The sequence below is a fragment of the Dermacentor silvarum genome, chromosome 8, assembly GCF_013339745.2.
Source record: "Dermacentor silvarum isolate Dsil-2018 chromosome 8, BIME_Dsil_1.4, whole genome shotgun sequence".
NCBI classification, from domain to species: Eukaryota; Metazoa; Arthropoda; class Arachnida; order Ixodida; family Ixodidae; genus Dermacentor; species Dermacentor silvarum.
In genome coordinates, this window is record NC_051161.1 from 84,333,501 (window position 1) to 84,353,673 (window position 20,173).

At 43.4% G+C, this 20,173-nt stretch overlaps 1 protein-coding gene across 4 annotated transcripts in view; it reads left to right on the forward strand.

Moving 5' to 3' along the window:
- The window catches only part of LOC119461528 (cytochrome b5 reductase 4), a 302,295-nt gene that overhangs the window by 262,462 nt on the left and 19,660 nt on the right, over window positions 1-20,173 (forward strand). For 3 of the 4 annotated variants that reach the window (XM_049673178.1, XM_037722870.2, XM_037722871.2), the window contains 8 exons: window positions 759-963; window positions 3,948-4,112; window positions 6,654-6,754; window positions 8,856-8,940; window positions 10,399-10,467; window positions 10,582-10,627; window positions 10,884-11,117; window positions 13,722-13,876. In XM_049673178.1, the coding sequence (XP_049529135.1) occupies window positions 903-963; window positions 3,948-4,112; window positions 6,654-6,754; window positions 8,856-8,940; window positions 10,399-10,467; window positions 10,582-10,627; window positions 10,884-11,117; window positions 13,722-13,876 (916 nt within the window). In that variant the 5' untranslated portion in view covers window positions 759-902. The remainder of the gene's footprint in view (window positions 1-758; window positions 964-3,947; window positions 4,113-6,653; window positions 6,755-8,855; window positions 8,941-10,398; window positions 10,468-10,581; window positions 10,628-10,883; window positions 11,118-13,721; window positions 13,877-20,173) is intronic. The other variant, XM_049673179.1, reaches the window with a different exon arrangement.

The window sequence follows — 20,173 nt, forward strand, 5'->3', positions numbered from 1 at the left end:
CACTTATAACTTGAAGATTGAATGCCTAATAAAATGTTTCTTGTTCGGAAGAATATGCTCTTCTGTTTTTGGTCTGTGCTGCGTACCGATGCGGCACTTCGACGAATTGTGAAATTGTGATGGACTGGCGCTTTAAACATACCGACGTGTACGTCAGATAATAACCGTTAAATAATACTATAAATCACGCCAAGAAGTTAGTTTCCCCAACTCATAAAGATGATGTACATTTTATCACTAATCAGCGAACGTAACATGTGGGCTTTGAAAAATTCAGCGTCTTGCAGTAAACCAGCATCATCGTCGTCATTAGGGCCCCAAGGATGCAGTTAGCCCCGGCACCGACATTTCTTAATCCGGCACTGCGTACGGCAGTTGCGAATAGGTTGCTTCCACACGGCACAAGATAACTTTGGTCGCCGACAAGCAGCAGCTCTGGTTATTCAGCCAAAAGATTCACGTGGCCGTGGGGAAAATTGCAAGACTCTTGCCGCTCTGCTGATCTGTTCTTATGAGCGGCTCATCGGTGATGGGGGAGAGATATGTCATAACCAGGCTGAGCCCGGTACGCTACCCTGCACTGGGGAAGGGGGAAAGGGGATTGGCGTGGGATGACGCGCATGGGCTAGCGGCGTTTGGGTCCACTGGCGAAGGGTGTCACTTGTTTGATGTCGTTCTGTGATATGGGGCTGTTGTAATTTAAGAATCGAAAAAAAAAAGCACGATCACATACACATGCGCTTTACACCTGCACGCAGCTGGGGTGCAACGAGTCCCGGTGCGTGGCCTGCCCCGGCAAAAGAAAGAACAAAGTGCGCAGCCAGCTGCCGAAGGGGGCAAAGGTCGATGGCACGGCATCACGGCAGCGGCAGCAACAGCAGGGCACGAGGGGACCTGACCCTATGAACACCAGTGCCAACAGCCTCGCGCCCGGAGAGCCCAACATGTCGGCCACTGGCTCCGGTGCGTTTTGCTCGATTTTCACGTGTATGCTCCCTTTATCTGTTGATGTATCATCGAGCGCGTTGTTCTAGCATGATAAAAGTGTGATAAAGTTCACAGATCTCTTCTATACATTTTGAAGGCGACACATTTATGCCCACGATTATAGCCTAACATGTTGCTCCAATTTTTGTGCTAGTTTGTGTACCATTTGTTGCCAGACATTAAGCGGAAGCTTTAGCTTGGCGGGCTCCTATCTGAGTGCATGAGAAAGCTCAGTCAGCTAAGGCGTTGCACTGCTGAGCACGATATCGCGGGATCGAATCCCGGCCGCGGCGGCCGCATTTCGATGGAGGCGAAATGCCGAAATGCAAGAACGCCCGTGTGCTTGCGTTGTAGCGCACATTAAAGAATCCCAGGTGGTCAAAATTAATGCAGATCCCTCCACTACTGCGTGTTCTATAATCAGAACTCGTTTTGGCACGTAAAACCCCAGAAAGAAGAGAAAGCCTAGGAGAAACCGTTTTTCTTGACAACCACTGCACCCAGTTTGATGATTTTTGTAGCATTTAAAAGAAAGAAGTTAAAATCTAGCGACTGTTGGGCGCTGCTGACAATTTCTAAAATATTTTTTTTAATCGCAAATTTTCAGAAAACGAAACTATCATGTTTAAACTTAACTCGGCAGTGACAAATGATAACAAAATTCTGTGAATTTCTTCTATAGCGGATAAAATTTCTGTGTTATACATGGCTCTTAAACACATCACTAATAAGTGAGTCGAACTTTTTCAAAATTATTATTATTATTTTCGAGTTTCATTTAAATAATAATTATAATTTTTCCGACCTCCTAGCAAACGTAACAAATTCATGTAAGAGTCCTTTTTATAGGTATTTCCTTTGTGTCATTTTCTTCTTCTATATAATCGGTTTATACAGTTGAACATGACTTAAAACCTTGCACTTTTTCAACATTGTATAAGCAAGTATGCAAGTTATTTTCTTCTTCGTCTTCATATTAATATTATACCTGTACTAGTTGAAGGAAATGCTTGTGCATGCATTATTCTTTGTTATTACTCTTTTGCCTGCTGTAAGAAGTTGCTGCTTAAACGTACGAGGGTGAGAACCGTTAACGTGCCTCATCGACAGCTTTTTCTTTCCACCCCTCCATGTACGTTTATACATGAGTAAACTGATTGATTCGTAAATATATAAATTAATGCATACAATTTGCCTACTTTAGATATTCTAACGGATGCAGTTGGCAAAACGGTGATATTTGTTTTTGGGTGCAGAGTTACAGATTTGTAAACTTCGTGCTTCTTTCTTTCTACTTGCCGATTTTCGGCAATTTTTGTAAAACAAATATGGCCCTAAATCAAATTTATGCTTCCGACAGTCGCTGGAGTTTAACTTTTTTCTCTCACGTTCACCATATTTCATTAAAATCTGCCTAGGGGTTATCTTGGAAAAGCATTTCTGTGTTTTACATTTATCTAAATAGGCGGCATCGGAGTTTTGTCCCGAGCTAAAGCTTCCTTGAGTGTGTGAGGCATATGCATGTTTTATTCTTGTGTTGTTGTCCACCCCCCTTTTTTTATTCTCTCTCCTCCTTCTTCACTCATTATGCATCTCCCTGTTAACCAAGCCCTTCTGCAGCATGGATGAGCTGGGTTCGCCCGCACGTTTGTAGTAAAAATGGCCTAGACGAGTTCAGCTCGTCCACGATACTCTTAAATTTCTTGCAATTTTAACTTGCTTGTTGATTATACTTTACATTTTTTGCAATTGTTTTGTATAGTGCTGTTAAGCTTTTTAATAAGTGGTTAAAAAATAAGTGGCACCAAATCTATAGGTTGATGTCTACGTCGTTTCTGGGGAAGTATTTCTCATAAAGAAAAAAGAAAAACTGGCCATATTTTGTCAGAATTCAGGATAATAGCGTGTCAGGGTAGGGGTTAATCTCTCATGTTCTTCACTCGCTAATCTTTTTCTGTGTACCTTTTTTCTTTTAGAGCTAGCAGGCATTGTGCCCCTCCTTTTGGTTGCTTCCAGATGGCTCTTTCTCCTCTCTGCTATTGTTTTTCTGTATGCAAACCAAATATAGACAATAATACTTTTTGTGACGTCCAGCACAAAACTGGGCATGCCAGATGACAGAGAAGACACAGACATGGCACTGGTAACAACATGTCAGTACATTATATACCGTCATACAACGGGATGCAAAGAGGGCAAAAAAACTTAACATTGATCAGATCCCAGCAAAACCATTGTGGTGCTTTCGCTCATCTTGCAGGACACAGCGTGTGCTGTGGTTGTGAGCCTTTGTTTGGTAGAGCACAAGTACTTGCCGAGAACACTGATGAGATGACTAGAGAAATCATCAAGCATTCGTAATAAATGGTACAAGCGAAAATTACCAGAGTGGCTTGTGAAAAATGACATAATGCCTCACAAAGGGTCTTTGAGGGACTTTAAATGAAGGCTATGATGAAAACAAATCTTGTTCCTTTCTTGGTAGTGGCCTGTGACAAATAGTTGTGCTGGGATGTAATCTGCTGCTTCTCCTTTTTTTGCTCCTGTTTTGCTAATGGTATGTATAATATGCATTGACCACATGCTATAAACCATCACTTGCTAGTAGTGCCATGTCTTCGTCTTCTCTGTTGTCTTGTGTGCCCCGTTTTGCGCTACACACTACGTAATGCAATGTAAGCTAGCCCGTATCAGTCTGTCCTCTAAATAGTTATCTGCACAAGCATCGAAATTCCCAATACAACGGCATAACGAACAGCTTCATATCTAAGCGATAGCCAAGTGGAGCTGTATAAGTAGGAAATACAAGCAAGCCAAAACATAACATTAGAGAATGCGGCAGCAGTATTGATGCATAGTTCATGTCATTGAATGTAAGTGTGCTAGGCTCAGCTAACATCAGTTGAGGTTATGAATACAGTGACTGTAATAGCGCAGTGATCCCCCATGCTGCATTACAGGGCGTGTCAAGGTTTCCCTTGGTCCTGGCCGGTCTCTCATGGACTGGATCCGGTTGACCCATGCCAATCCAAACCTCTCCGGGGTCAACGGCCGCTTTCTGGATGTCACCTACGAGGAGCTGGTCAAGCATAACAAGAAGGATGATGCCTGGATTTGCCTGAAAGGTGTGGTGGAATTTTCGTGTAATTTTCAACGTTTGACAACATGGCACTGCTGGTTCACAGTGGCAGCACTGTGGCATAGAGTTGCGCTCTATAAGGTCAAGGGGAACAGAGTGACAGGTTTGCAACGTAGAGCTCTCACAAATAACTTGAGGAAGAAGTACCTGAGGCAAACATGTCCGCTTCAACTACCGTAATACAGGAGAATGGAGGACTTCTTTGACGTGTAGGATTTTAACGTGCAGGATGTGTAGGAATTTAACAGGACTCTTGGATGTGCAGAACATCTCTAAGGACATGTCTCACAACTAATGTCTTGTATGTCAGAATCGTTCAGTTTCTTCTATTCAGTAGACGCATTAATTCGAATCCATTTAATTCGATCCCGACTGAAGGTCCCAGCTGGTGCCCATGCATTTCTATGGGCCCAAACCTTCGTTATGTTGATCCTAAATTAGCCTTTGCCGGATAATTCGAACTTGAGCAGTCAGCATGCACGCGCCTGACCCCTGTGGTGGCCCAATAGTGACCCCTTTACTGGCAGTGTCTGTCTCACCATAGCTTAGGATACAGGAGACAGGTACGTTAAACACGTGGGGGATCCCCCTCAAAAACGCCAATTTTTGGCCTATCTTAGGAAGATTTTAAAGCAATAACGATAGCTCACAATCTGTTTACGGTATTTACCCAATTCTAACGTGCGCCTTTTTTATTGCGATAACAACTATATGGACACTCCAGGTGCATTTCTGCCATCGGCGTCGCCGTGATGTTCCGTATAAAGTCCAAGGGCGATAACGTTGCCTCCGTGCGCCGTATGCTGTATGTGCTACTGAAAGCGTGCGAGGGTGAGCCAACGATGGGGCTCAATCTCGCGCGCGTGAGGGAGGGCGGAAAGCGGGGAGGTAGCACGCCGTCTTCCGTCGCGCGCAAGGCACCGGGGGGAGGAGAGGAAGGGGGGTTATACTCCGGCGGCAGCTGCGTATGGCGCAGCCGCGCGGGCCCTATCTTGAAAGAGATCTGGGACCAGAATGCGCCGAGTGGTGATAGCTTCGCATGCACTGTGTTTTCGCTGCTTACGTTCGCGTTGAAGCGAGAGGCAGCACGAAGGTCAATTCGCTCACCGCTGCAGCTGCGCTTCCTCACTCCAGCGTTTTGACAGCGAGTTTCCGCGTTCATCGAGTGAGATGTGTTCATGTTTGCTTGTGCATGCCTGACACCTTGCTTGTTGATTTAGTTAGTAAGCGAATGTGTACAACTTTATACGGCCGATAAAACTGCCATCCTTACTTTGTATAGCTGTCTACAATTTGCTATCGTAATCGACGATTCGCCTGTCGGGCGAAACTGCGACTTTCTTTTCCCTTGGGAAAATCGGGTCGAAAACCACTGTTTGCAGGGTTTGCATGTTCTGCGGCATAACACGGTTCTATTGTGGCATACTGCAAGATGGGTAATGTCCCCAAACAATGCTAATTGCATTAACGGTATGTATAGAAAACAGCGACGGCAGGTGCAGGTATAGTTCTCCATGTGCCATAACACCATCATCATCATCATTAGTCTATTTATGTCTGCTGGAGGGCCAACACCCCTCCGAGCAATCTCCAGTTAACCCTGTCTTGCACCAGTTGGCACCATTATATGTCTCTGAGTTTCCTAATTTCATTACCCCATGTAGTTCTCTGCAGTCCTCAGTTATACTTCCCTTCTCTTGGCACCCTTTCTGTAATTCTGATAGACAACCAGTTAGATGTTCTACACATCACATGCTCTGCCCAACTCCATGTGTTCCTTTTAAAGGGACCCTATAGAGAAATTTTTTCTTGCTGCGTTAGTAAAAAAAAACATTCTACAATACCAAAAAAGCCTCTCCTACCACAAGGAAATGTTGGCAATGCATATCACTTGTTTTCATGAATAAAGGATTTATTATTATTATTATTATTAATAAGTCGGGAAACACGCAAAAACAAAGGACAGGTGGCGAAGCCACCTTGAAGTTCCTGCACCAGCTGGCCATAACGTCATAGATTTTGACGGCATTTGGTCGTGCTTAGTTAAATTTTTATTAATTGAATCGACTGCATTGCTTTCTAAAAGAGCCAGGAACTGAACTTGGAAAGTTTCAATAACTTTTACTCAGCCTCTACAGCCCAAATATGAAAAAATGCTTTGGAATCAGTGACGTCACACTAACGTACCGGCCCTGGCTTATCGTCGCAAAATTCGAAAAAAGGAACTTTCACCTTCATTTTATTTTCTCTTCTAAGGATGAGCCTATTGCTGCGATATCAACAAAAGCAGAGTTTCTTAAGAGTAGTTTATCAATCTAAACTTGTTTAGTGTTTCTCTTTAGTGTCCCTTTAATGTCAACTAGAATATCAGCTGTCCCTGTTTGCTCTCCAATTAACGCTACTGTCTTCCTGTCTCTTAACGTTATGCCTATAAATTTTCGTTCCATCATTCGTTGCGTGGTCGCTAACTTCTTCTCAGGTTTCTTTGTTAGTGTTATAACATACGGTGACATTTTTCTCATCTCAGGTCGTGTGTACAATGTTACTCCGTACATGGACTACCACCCTGGTGGTGTGGACGAGCTACTCAGAGGTGTCGGGAAGGATGCCACTGACCTCTTCAACCAGGTAACCAGATGTGGGGTATCCTATTTTGCAGCGAAAAAGATGAAGCCCTAATGTATCTGTCTTTTATTTTTGTGTATTGTGGAACAATGTAGCTGTCAAGCTGCCGAATGCATTAATGAGTGAAGGCAATGTAGGAATGCTACCCATATATAATGTCCAGTCCGGAAGATGCCTGGATGTTCCCCTTGGTGCAGTAGCCTGAAGTTGGCCCCTCACAGCCCATTGCATACCTGTCTAAGCTTTGTTGTGCTTTATATTGGTTCAAGCTTTTATAAATCTAACCCACTGGGCTATCCCAGCAAGGATAGCAGCTTGGCAGTGTGAACGCCAGAGATGGAGTGAGAAAGGATTAATAATGACTGATTAGTAGCATTTAATGTCCCAAAGTTGCACTGGTGCTATGAGTGACACCATAGTAAGCGGCTCCCAGTTAAGTTCTATAAGCTGTACATTTTTGTTTTTTGCGGTTTTTTTTACGTCCACCCTGTCCTTCGTACATTGCCTTCCACCCCCATCAGAATGTGGCTCTTGAATTTGGGGATTGAACCCACGGCCCAGTGCTCCGCAGCTCAGTGCCATGATCCCTGAGTCACCATGGTAGATGATTAGATATGGCGACAAATTGTGACAAAAGCCTAGGCCCAGTTCGCCGGTTGCTTCTTCGAGCTTATTAAGAATGCGACAATGTGCATGATGTCTGTCTCAAAACTTCGTGTAGTGAGTCAGCAAAGAAGTAAGAGGGAGGGTGTGTTGACAAAACTTTGGTTATACCTTCAAGAGGACCTGATTCTGTCAATGTGTGACAGACTGCTCTATGACAATGCAGAATTTTATGAGTTGATTCTTCATGCGACCCATTTTTACACTTTGTCCTGCGGAGATTGACCAACCAATGCAACAGTAGATCAACATCAAGTATCTTGTGAAACTGTCTAAGAATGATGCAAAGATTCATAAAGTCATGCAGGTGGGCTATGGGGTGGAAGTCCCACAGGAAAGAGCTGTTTTCAAATGGGCTCAGCATTTTCGAAACGGGAATGTACCCGAAGAACGATCTAAGAACATGTCCCACCACTTCGCGCAAAGATAAAATCATCAATCATTTGCATTCTCTCATGTTCAATGGCCGTTGAATCACTATTAGAATGATATCGGAAGCACTTGGTTTGGGAAAGTCATTTCTTCAGGGTATTTTGATGGAAACTTCTGAAAATGGAAAATGTTTGTGCTAACATGTCACTGAAACTCGTGACCAGAGAAAAAGGTTCAACGAAAAGAATGTTGCATTGTTTCGCAGACTTCAGAAGATTACGAAAAATTCTTTCCAGAAGTGGTTATAAGCGGTGAAACTTGGACTAACGAGTACAACATTGAGCTGAAGTTGTACAGCAAGGAATGAAAAAAGATCACCTGATGCCAGCAATAAGGAGGAACAGAAAAATAAATTAAAGGCAGGTTTATGGTGCTTTTTTTTTAATTTTTACTCTCATGGAATTGTGCATTAGGAATATGCACCTGAAGATAAAAACGTCGGTGCAGCTTTCTACATGGGAGTTGTGAAGCATCTGAGAGGTCACCTACATTTCATGCAACCAGATTGGTCGGAGGTGAGGTGCGGAATTCTGCACCACGACACTGCCCCTACACAATCTGCATTGATTGTGCATGAGTTTTCTCTAGGCATTTCTAGCGCAACGTTTGAACACCCTACCTACTTGGATTTAGCCTTCTGTGATGTTTCATTCCCCAAGTGCAAAGTGGTGCGGTGAAGGCAGCATTTTTGGAATGTAAAAACTATTAAAAAAGACGCGACACTGCTGCTGAATGGTGTAAGAAAAAGGACTTCCATATAGAAGAATAGTGGAACAAAATGTATTGGGTCCAATGGGCAGTGTATTAACTTGATTGATAGTTTCAAGAAGGTTAATTCTTTCTTTGCTATACAAAAGATATTAATGTACATGAACGTTTATAACATAATTCTTTGAATAGATACTATACTGCATGCAATTTCTGAGCAGGCCTTGCTATAGAGATATGGGATTTTTGTATTGCTTAATTTCGGCATTGCTCATTTGTTCATTTTGTCGTAATTCCGCAGGTGCACAAGTGGGTAAACTTTGAGTCCATGCTCGAGAAGTGCCTTATTGGCAAACTTGTTGGCCCTCCCGTTCAAGTTCGCAAATGTGAGTTTATACAAAAGTTTTATTTTCACACCATCACAGAGTCAGCACAACATCCCACTTACTGCAATAGTGTCATTGAAAAAGATGTACAGGGTCAGGCTATGCATCAGAGCTAACATTCTAGTAATGTGTGTTCAAACAGCAGTCATTCATCAAGGTACATTACATAAACAGTCACACTTCATCTACTGATCCTTTTTGCAATGCTTAACTGTATTTTCTGCTTATTCTTGAGAAATTTTCCTATTTTTGTTGTAGACAGACCTCAATAAGTTGAACCTTGATGTAACGAACATGGTTATAAGGAATTACTGCATATAACAAAGCAAAAAAAGAATTGTCTCTCCGCTTTTTTAGTGTATAGATATATTTTTATAACAAATAACGGATGTGACGAAGCTACTTTTATGTCAGATTTGACTTTGTTATAAAGACGTTCAAATGTATTTCTAAAGGGTTTGCTCTAGTCATTCTCTTAGCTCAGCAGAAACCACTCGGCAAAGGACCAACTGTCAAGCCACAAATGGCAGAGCATGGACAATCCTCAGATAACTTAAATGAGGTTGGAAACTATATTATTTGGTTACAATTTAACAATGCAATGGCAAGTACACCGTTGTTCACCTCAAATAAAATTTGTGTAGACGTGCCAGCCAAGTAAGTTCACTCATACTTGTGATGTCATGGTGTAGGTGAGCTTCTTTCAGTGTTGTCATTTCTCAGGAGCTATTTTTTAGAGCACAGAGGCACATAGGGCAATTGCAGGGGGGCCTTTTGGGCGGAGTTTGCACTTAGCTCTTAGGTCGTCATTGAGTATACATATTTTCTCACATTGAGGATCACAATAGATTCCTGATGATACATCTCGAAAAATATGGCCTAATAGGAACTGTTGTTGACACAATGAATTGGTTTAATTCATAAGACATGGCCTGTGGTACTTCCAGATATCTCAGACTCGCATCATCAGAGTGGCTGCTAGTGAGTGCTATTGTGACAGATGATCATGTGTATTCATTTTTTATGCAGTAGCGACTGGTTAAAAAGACCATGATGCTGTGGTCACTTCTGGCTAGCTGGCTACAATACCCCATGTCACTGGGGCACTTGTGGTTGTCTAAGCGTGTTTCATTAGTTAAGTGTGCAGCGAAATTCACATTTTTGCGGTACGCTGTTGAAATGCATCACCGCAAGGTACAAAATGCAAAGACATAGGAGCGTCATGGAATGACTATGAATTTGCCAGAATTGATGTGGCAGTCTCTGACCTTCGTGCTGGGACCATGCAAATGTGGCACAGCAGCCAGGAGAGGACAAAAAATAAAGCAACATACTAACTAGGTTCTAGCATACTTAAACTTTCTTTCTTTGTTGTACATATTCACATGCGTGCTACATTGTCGTTATTCTTTGGAATGTCACTAAAATAAAATATCCCATTTTTATTTTCTGTCACAGCTAGTTTTCCAGTGCCAAGAATACCGTTCATCAAAAAACTGCAAAGGACCGACACAGCTACCTCTGAAGGTAACTGTGAACTAGTGTTCGCCAAGCCTCTTGGCAGCAGCGACGAAATGTGTCACAGATGAACTGATTGCATCAGTGAAATTTATGTTCTCCCATTTCTTTTGTGGCTCTCAGATGTTCCAGACATCAGCGAACAGACATCGCCTAAGCCGGCTGTTAGGTGAGCAAGGTCGTTGTTCCCAGTGCTCCATTGTTGAAGGCATCCTAGTGCTCTTAGTACATATTGTTACACAAGCGATGGCTCGCATGGTACATGGCCATTGCTCCTTCTTGCTTTGGGCTTGGAAATAGTAGTTAGTATTTAGTGCAGGCTCATACAGCTTACTCGCAATGATTCCAACCAAGTTAATGCGTAGTACCAGTTTATGTGCACAGATGTCAATATATTCGTTCTGCCATTCTGCTTTTCAACGCAGTTTAAAAGGGTCCGGCAACTCTTCTCACCAAAGTTGTGGAATGTACTACTTGGTATTGAAGGGCATCATTTCACGAATATCCTCCTGCAAGAAGTATTTCAATGCATTGAATACGAACGGAATTGTTGGCAATCAAAGATTACCCTTCAGCCCTTCCGCAATGCTTCCGATGTTTCTTCCGCGCTGTACGTGGCTGTGGAGGGGTGGGTCGTTGCCCCCAGTGCTCAGCCCACGGTACGTCACCGTGACGCGGTGATTTTTTTTTTTTTTGTCTCATTTGTTTTGTTTCCTAGCTCGCGGTTTTGCAACCAACTTAAATGCAAGAGTGCACTCCAGTCTATGTTTTCTTTGGGTGATGGACATGGCCTGGCTTGCATACCAACAAGCACTAAAGCAAGTACACATCCATCGTAACTTGATATTTTGTCCCAGCTTTGTGGAAACGCAGGCAAGTAGCACTGTGAACAACTAGATGGACTCTTCGTCCAATGTGCTCTGAGTGTCAAACGAACCGAGGGGTTTGATTTTTTGTTCGCTCTTAAAACTGTGCAAAGCCAACATGTGATAAAGCCAGGGGAAGAACAGGGGAAATTAACTTGTTTAATTTAAATATAGAAATCATATTAAAAAGAGTAAATTAATGTGGACAAAAAGAGAACTTGCGTGGGTAGGTTCCTAACTCGTGTCACATGCTGGTAGAGCATCACATGCATAATACAAAGCTGTTGGTTCACCACCCACCTGTGACAAGTTGTCTGCTTGCCTGCTGCCATTTTCCTTTTCCTTATTTGTACTTTTCAATTAAGAAAAACAATTATTTTTTCCTGGCCTCCTTGCCTGTTGGCTTCGTGTGACAGAGCTCAGAATCTTGGGGCACCTAACTACAAAATTCAAGTTGCAGTCAATCGAAACACAGGTGCATTAGGTGCACTGTAATTTCAAGTTGGTCTTAAGCACATTGGTTGTTAAAGTGTGTTTCATCAAACTCATATAGTAACTGTGACAAGACGAATGAAGGTTTTACGCTGTGCACCTTAAGAGGACAAACATAGACAACCCCGCTGCCAATGCTCAGATGATTCCAGATGTCTGCAGAACAAGCAAGCAGCAGAGTGTACAAACATAATTAAAGTGAGGTGACAAATGAAATTTCAGCGATATGATAATCTTGCATTAAAGGGGCAGTGTCATATCTTAAAAAGAAAATGCTGCAGACTGGAATTTCAAAATTAAAATATTTTGTGACATATTTCAATGCATTGGTCATTCATACATGAATAGGAAAAAGGATAGTTGCTGACAACTTTAATTCTTTTTCTCAGAATAAGAATTTCATTAAATGTAATCAGAAATCCAGCCATAGTCAAGGAGAGTCCCCACTGTAGCTGCTAAGCACACTGAAAGATGGTGGGGATTTGAAAAGCCACAGAGCTCTATTGCACCTAATCTTCGTTGTACAAATGAGTACTATTTCACTCAGGCTATCACGACAACATCATCCTGCATCTATAGTGTTGCTTATTTACCATGTTTGGTATGTGTTGTACGTAGTGACCCATTGCGGCCACCTAATCTTATGTGTGCGCTCAGTTTTGCTCAGGGTTCTGTAGGATGACGCGGCTCAAGTATATTCTACATTTGCAAGCCTGTCCATCTAGCAATTCGATTTCCTTGAGGATTATATTTCATTAACTTGCAAAATAAGTTCAAGAATTTATTCATTCACACATGCAGACATAGTAACTGTCATCCTGGTGGGTGTGAAGTCGCATGAGTGAACTGTGTAGGGAGATTGATGTGACCAAAAATTGCTGGTAATCTTGTCAATATACAGGGTGGCTGAATAATGAGTTTCCTCAGTTATTAAAGATGGAATGTTTGGGATTGGGCGAAAATTCTTGCTGCTCGAGATTAATTGCAGTGGCAAACATAAAGAGCGTAAGATTGGGCGAGTTGGTATTCCATGTCTTGTACCTAATAGCGCATAAAAAGGGACGAGGCACAGATGGACGACGCGGACACAGCGCTGTGTCCGCGTCGTCCATCTGTGCCTCGTCCCTTTTTATGCACTATTAGGTACAAGGCAAACATAAGTTTGCGCGATGGTTGCCAATAAAGTAATTAACCACAATTAACTAATGTTTTTTATTAGTTACCTTAAGGTGGATTCGTGGAGTCTTACTAACCCATAGAAGCGCTTGTGCTAACAGGTGTTCTGTTAACTATATGCAATGGGCAGTAATGAGTGCATTCGCATTCTATCGCAGATGGGCTTTGAAACCGTGCCATGCTTAGCAGCAGGATGCCAGAGCTAGGCAAAGTGTAATTATAGTTCAGTGCTCATGTTGTAATTCTGGAACACAAGACAGTGTTGAGGGCTCATGAGACAGCCACCAGTTTCGAGATATTCAGTAGCAAAATCTGCTGTAAAAGTACATTAGGTCCTTCAATGCTTTCCGTTCCACAGTGCATAAGGATGCCTCTCTGGGAGATAGTGGAACGTCGCTGTTACCAAAACTAATTAGAGAATCAGTGGTAATTGCTTATCATACTGGCGGCTATCACAGATAACTTTAGGTTAACCTCAGATATGAATTGTGGGCTAGGAAAAGTTATCATGTTGTCCAGAATCCCCTGTTCTTTAATAATGGAAGTCAATTGTCACTGTAACACTCCACGCGGTACAGCAGCGAGATCATGGCTTATACCTAGGTCACTGACTTAGGCTCGTGAGTTTTATAATGTGTACCCTCAAGAATTCGCAGTATGATTATGCAAATTGAACCACCTGTGGTTACTTAAAATTGAAATCCATCTTGCTGTTCTTGCTTTCTACAGCTATGAGTGGTTTCAAGATGACTCGACGGTCACCATCACCATTCAATCCATGGGTGATGCCCTCATTGAAGAAGATAAAGTTGTGGCGGACCTATCAGGGAAGACTCTTCGGATACGAGTTCGACTGGCTAAATATTTTTACCTATTTCATGTCGGTGAGTCAGATATCAGCATGGTACATGAAAACTTCTGGAAGTAGGTCTGTTGCTAGGCAGGGGCGTAGCTTATCTTCAAAGTCACCAACCAGACTTATCAACGTGGAAGTGTATAGCTATGATGTTAAAATTATTTCAGCTGTGCCACCAAATGAATGCCAAAAAAAGTTACTCTTATTGTGATAGGAGGCTTAGCAATCCTGCTGGCACAAACCAAGTACGGATAGGTAGTACTTTGAAATTGTGATTTCACGCTGACATCCTGCCATTGGGGTTTTTGCATGAAATTTTAAAAAATGGAGCTTCGATGTTCACTTTCTCTTCTAGTAAGCAACCTCTTACCACGACATTAACAAAAATAGAGTTTTGAAAGGACTCAGCTGGTCTAAATTTATTTACTGTTTCTGTTCATATGACCATTTAATTTGACGTAAACTGATGGACCTCTTTCTGTTTTGGAAGCATTTTAATGTGCTGGTTGATGTGCGTGCAGCTTTTTATGAGAAAACACTGACTAGTAGAATCCAGAGATTAATACTGAATATTTCAAACACTGGAGGATCAGTGACAATTATCACTAGGGACACTGGTAATGCCAAATGTGTGAATACTCAATGTTTATTTTAAAACGAGACCAGTTGGCGTGTACAAATACAAATGCAGTAGATTCTAAATTTTAGTTTGATTTAAATAAACAAAAATTTTGATTCGCCCAGAATGTCTTCAGTGCATCCTAAAGCCACTTAATTAGTTAGCATGACTCGTTTAAAAAGAACCTTTTTATGGCACATTTTCTTTATTGTCATCTTTGAATGCTGTAGTCCACTGTTTTGTCCAATAGAATGCACAGCTTCTTTATACAAAAACTGTTTATTGTTTATTCTGTGTGCTGTAAAGCAATAAACATGACATTCCCATAAGGGGAGACATGGGTTATATAAAAAAAAATTTATTGTTCGAGATAAGTTGCTGAAAACTTGTGCACCCATGAGCAAAAGTATATGGACCAGGGGTTGCACAATAAAGCCAGTTTCTCTGCCTGTGAACGCAACTTGAAATTGTGGACTGCACTCCAAGCTTGGCATTGCGAACTTCACAGTGTAGTCATCAATTGCAGTTTATGCTTGTTAATTACGAAGCAATTGACCTTTTTCGGCAACCCTGTGGTCCGTATACTTTTGATCACGGGTGTACATGTGCTTATTTTGAATATGCAGTCCATTTTTGTTTATCTCCTCTTGTTCTAATTTTATGTGAGCTTCCGTTAACAAATTTTTTGCAAAGATATGAAAAATATCACTTCTTGCAATTTCGCTTAACAGGGTGTCAATGGCTGTACTAATGAGTATCAATATTTTGTATTATTCAAAGAATCCCATGAGATCAACCTTTTTGCTCAGTCTTACCTAGAGCAAGAGTTGCGAGACGTCAAACTTAAGCACCGGAAGAACAATCTTTCGAGTTTCAACTTCAAAACCTTGTAACTCATCTTCTAGATAAGGCACAGTGATAAGGTTGGTCTTAAGGCATTCCTTGAATCTTACAGAAGCCATTGATACTCTCTCTAGCAAAATCTCAGGGACACATATTTTGCAAATCTCTCCAAAAAAGAATTAAAGGAAGCTTACATAATATTAGCACCAAAGGAGATAAACAAAACTAGACCACACAGTAAAAATAAGCGCATAACATTACATATATGTAGAAGTTTTTGGCACCATACCTCGAAGAATAAAGATTTAAACAATTTTTGGTCTATGACCCATATATTCTTAAAGTGAGAAATCTACATTGTTTTGAAGTGTTTGCTTGAGTGCATCAGCACCAGTTTCAGGCGCGGATCCAGGGGAGATGTCCCGATGTCCAGACCCCCCCCTCAGATTTCCGCATCGGCCCCTCGCTGACAGGGGGACGGCCCTGTCGCAAAAAAATATGGCCACCAGCATTCTTCAAAAGTATTTTTCGCAGCATTCTTCAAAAGTATTTTTCGCGAGTACCAGTGATATCAGCCATGTGGTAGTAGAGCTAGCTCGCTCACAAGCTTAGTTGTATTCCGTCGGGGTGTGGTGTTGCGAAGTTGCCGTAGTTATTTTTTCTCATGAACACCTCGACCTCCTGGCGCCGGCGGTGCCTTACTCGTCCCGTCGGAGGCGTCGAATGAACGAGGAGACGTCCCTTTTGCCAGGCACGCCGATGTCCGCGCGATTGCCTTCGCGCCTGATCAATTTAGTTGCCCCTTGGGGTGTCATCGGTTGCCTCATTGGCTGTCATCGGTTCCGCGACCAACCTGCTTGATGAAAGAGATCACTTGCTGAAGTGTTCATATACAGGGTTTGTCCGAAAAGTAATGTCAGTGATTATATTGTGAAGCGACTATACGTCGCAGCGCGCTAAGACCAGTTGGGATTGGTGTAGGGGGAAGTTAGCTTACGCACGCGCAGTCGCTCAGTCGTCTGCGACCATCTGGAGAGTAAGGACAAGGTTTTACAGCGTAAGCTGTTATGGGCTCATTCCAATAGCCGTTTCGGGTCGCGATGATGCCGCCGGCGATGGAACGCGTCGGCTTGCACGCGCGACATAGTCCCAAGCAGGCCGCGTCGGGCGCGTTGCAGTGGGAGCGAATGTGACAGCCGTAGCTGCATTGTCCGCCGCTTGGCTGGGCCGAACGGCGCTAGCCATCGGCGATGGAACGCGTCGGCTTGCACGCGCGACGGCGTCCCAAGCGCGTTCCTGACGCATTCACTCAAATTACTAGGCAGTAACGCTCCTCTAGCTTATGCTGTGACTGTGCTGCGTGTGCCGCGCAGGCCTGGCATTTTTTCGTCAACTCATTTTCATTTACTGTGCAAGCCGTAATGCAGCGCTCGTTGGAACAAAGGGCCGCCATCGAGTTTTGTGTGAAACTCGGCAAGTCTGCAGAGGAAACTGTTCCTATTATAAAGACAGCTTTTGATGATAATTGTTTGTCACAACGTCAAGTTTACTGGGGGCACAGGGTCTTTTTAGAAGGCTGTGAAGAGGTCAGCGATGAAGCCCGCGCGATGAAGCCCGCGCTGTTCCTCGTTGGAACAAAGGGCCGCCATCGAGTTTTGTGTGAAACTCGGCAAGTCTGCAGAGGAAACTGTTCCTATTATAAAGACAGCTTCTGATGATAATTGTTTGTCACAACGTCAAGTTTACTGGGGGCACAGGGTCTTTTTAGAAGGCTGTGAAGAGGTCAGCGATGAAGCCCGCGCTGTACCGCCATCAACGACCATCACCGACGAAAATGTGACGCCCGCGAGAGATCTTTTGTACTCAGACCCTCGTCTGAGTGTCCGTTTAGTGGCACAGACAGTAAACATTCCAAAAAGTACCGTTCACAAGATTTTGACGAATAATTTTCAGATGCGAAAGTGTGCGCAAAGATCTCGCGCAAAATGTTAATGGACGACCAACAATCGAACCGAGTTGAAACGTGCCAGGAGGTTTGGAACTTGTGCGAATGTGACCCCCACGTTTTGCACAATGTCATCACAGGTGACAGGACTTGGGTGTTTGAATACGACCCCGAAACAAAAAGGTTAAGTGCCAAGTGGCACAGCTCGGCGTCCCCTCGCCCCAAGAAGGCCAGAATTAGCAAGTCAAAGGTCAAAAGTGCTCAAGCGACTTAAACGAAGGATTCATCGCACCTGGCCTGATATCGGGGGCGATTCGAAACTTCACCATGACAATGCACCATGCAGCCTGCACCGCCTTCCTCGTGACCCGCTTCCTGGCCGATTGAAAGATGCCAGTGGTTCCCCAGCTGCCCTACAGTCCTGACGTGGCTCTCCCATGCTTCTTCTTCTTTCTGCACTTGAAAATTCCCATGAAAGGACAACATTTCGCGACAGTTGGCAAAGTCGAAGAGGCTTGCAACAAGGCTATAAAGGGCATTCCTAAGGAGGCCTACCGTTAGTGACGCCTTCGATGGTTGGAAATTTGCTAGAAGCAATGCAACGACGCAGGAGGAGCCTATTTTGAAACATTTTATTGTGTTGTACCAATCTGATCAATAGTTTCTCTTTAATCGACATTACTGACATTACTTTTCGGACAAACCCTGTATAAATAATAACAACTAACAGCTAAACTAAGAACTACGCATGGACAACTTTTTTTTAACTGTAGCACTCTTGTGATCACAGTTACACGTTGACAATATCCAGTACGAGCGCAGTACGCCACAAGTTTTTTATTGTAACTTCGCAGTTTTATTGTCGTACATTAAGCATAGGAAGCTCAAAGCAGCCGAATCCGTTTATCTGAGTGGGCGTTCTTGCGGAGCGGGGCGAAGCCTCGAGCAGCGGCTGCGAAGTGGCGGAGTGTGACGGCCAACGCCAGCGCGTGGGCCTAGGATGGCGTCGCGTGGTTAGAGAAACGGGAGCAGATGCGCGCCTTGTGTAAAAGGATGGCGTCGCGTGGGAAACAAAACATGAAGACGCTGGCTCGCGCTCTCGGCTACTACGCCGCATCTTTCTTCTTGTAGGTGGCGTCGTGAGTCTTCATACGCGGTGATTCGCATATCGTAAACAACCAGCGTAGTGGTTGCCGCGTTGTAGCTCCAAAGCAAACGAAGGTGTCTCAGCCGAACACATAGAATCTCCTTCAAGAAAACAAGGTGTCCCAACAGAGCTCCAAATACGGACCCGTGCTTACGCATTTATAACGAACCTGCAACAGATCATCCCAAATTTTATTTTAAGAAACATTACAGGCTAGATATACCAGGTGTTCAAAATTAAGCTTTATGGTTTTCTTAAAATTAGGCACTGGGAGGCACGTGAAGACCACCTGCGCAAATAAGTCATGTGGCCAGGGGGGGCACAAAGTGAGATCATAATTATCGCTGTCAGCAGCCGAACTGACTAAAATTGAATAATTAGCTTTTTATCGACTGCAGTAATAAACACGACTGCCTCTAAGTTTTCAATACAAACATACCCACTTACTGCAGTCGACAAAAAATAATTGTTCAATTTTAGTTAATTGGGCTGCTCACAGCGATAATTATCATCTCACTTTGTGCCCCCCTGGCCACATAACTTATTTGCACAGGTGGTCTTCGTGTGCCTCCCAGTGCCTAATTTTAAGACAAGCATAAAGCTTAGTTTTGAACACCCGGTATTATCAGGCGCAGCCGCCAAGCACATGGCTGTATTGGGTAACGTCCTTTTCCTATAAGCTCGGAGATACCGATACCTGGTTTCGCTACAGGTCTTCTTCCTCTTTCTGGGGTTTTATGTGCCAAAACCAGTTCTGATTATGAGGCACGCCGTAGTGGAAGGCTCCGGATTAATTATGACTACTTGGGGTTCTTTAACGTGCACTACAACGCAAGCACACGGGCATTTTTGCATTTCGCCTCCATCTAAATGCGGCCGCCGCGAATCCCGCGATCTCGTGCTCAGCAGTGCAACGCTGTCTGAGCCATCACGGTGGGCTACAGGTGTTGCTCTAGCCGTATAAAACGCGGTTTTATCGTGAGCAGAAACGGTGAATTTCGGTAAATAAGAAAGGCTACTATCATCATCATCATCATTGACAGAAGCTGACCCCCCCCCTCAGAAAAAACCTGGATCCGCCCCTGGAGTTTGCAGCTTTCTAATACACATCTGCTGTTGCAACAGGTCGCATGTTAAAAGAGTATGCTTATATGGTGCCTTCTTAAAATCAGTTTAAGGGTACATTTATTGATGTTTGCGATTATCGCTGTCCTTATTCAGTGACCATTTACAAGTACACAGCACACAGCCGAGTTGAACATGTTTCCACTGGGAAATGCCACACCCAATATAAACTTGTACCATTCTGACATGCGAGCACCTTGTATGAAGATAAAGGAATGACGACGATGGCGTCGCGACGACGGCATGACGACGATGTGATAACGCCGTAATGATGACAGCATGATGAAGCCAAAATGACATTGGCAGAACGATGTAACTTGGATGACAACAATCATGTCACAAGAACACAAGATGACAATTAACGGCATGACGATGCCTGAATCACGTTGGCGGAATGATGTCACTTCCATGACAACCACATAATGACAACAAAGTGACAAGGAGGGAATGAGGATGATACAAAGACCAAGGCATGCATGATGACCATCGAATGACAATGACTTCATGGTGGTTGGCAATGGCATGACGATGACGCCGAAATGATGAAGGCATGACTGTGATGGGATCACACAGTCGAAACAACAATGGTATAATGATGACAGCGGCGAGGCAACAAAGGAATGAAGGTGACGTAATGACGATAACC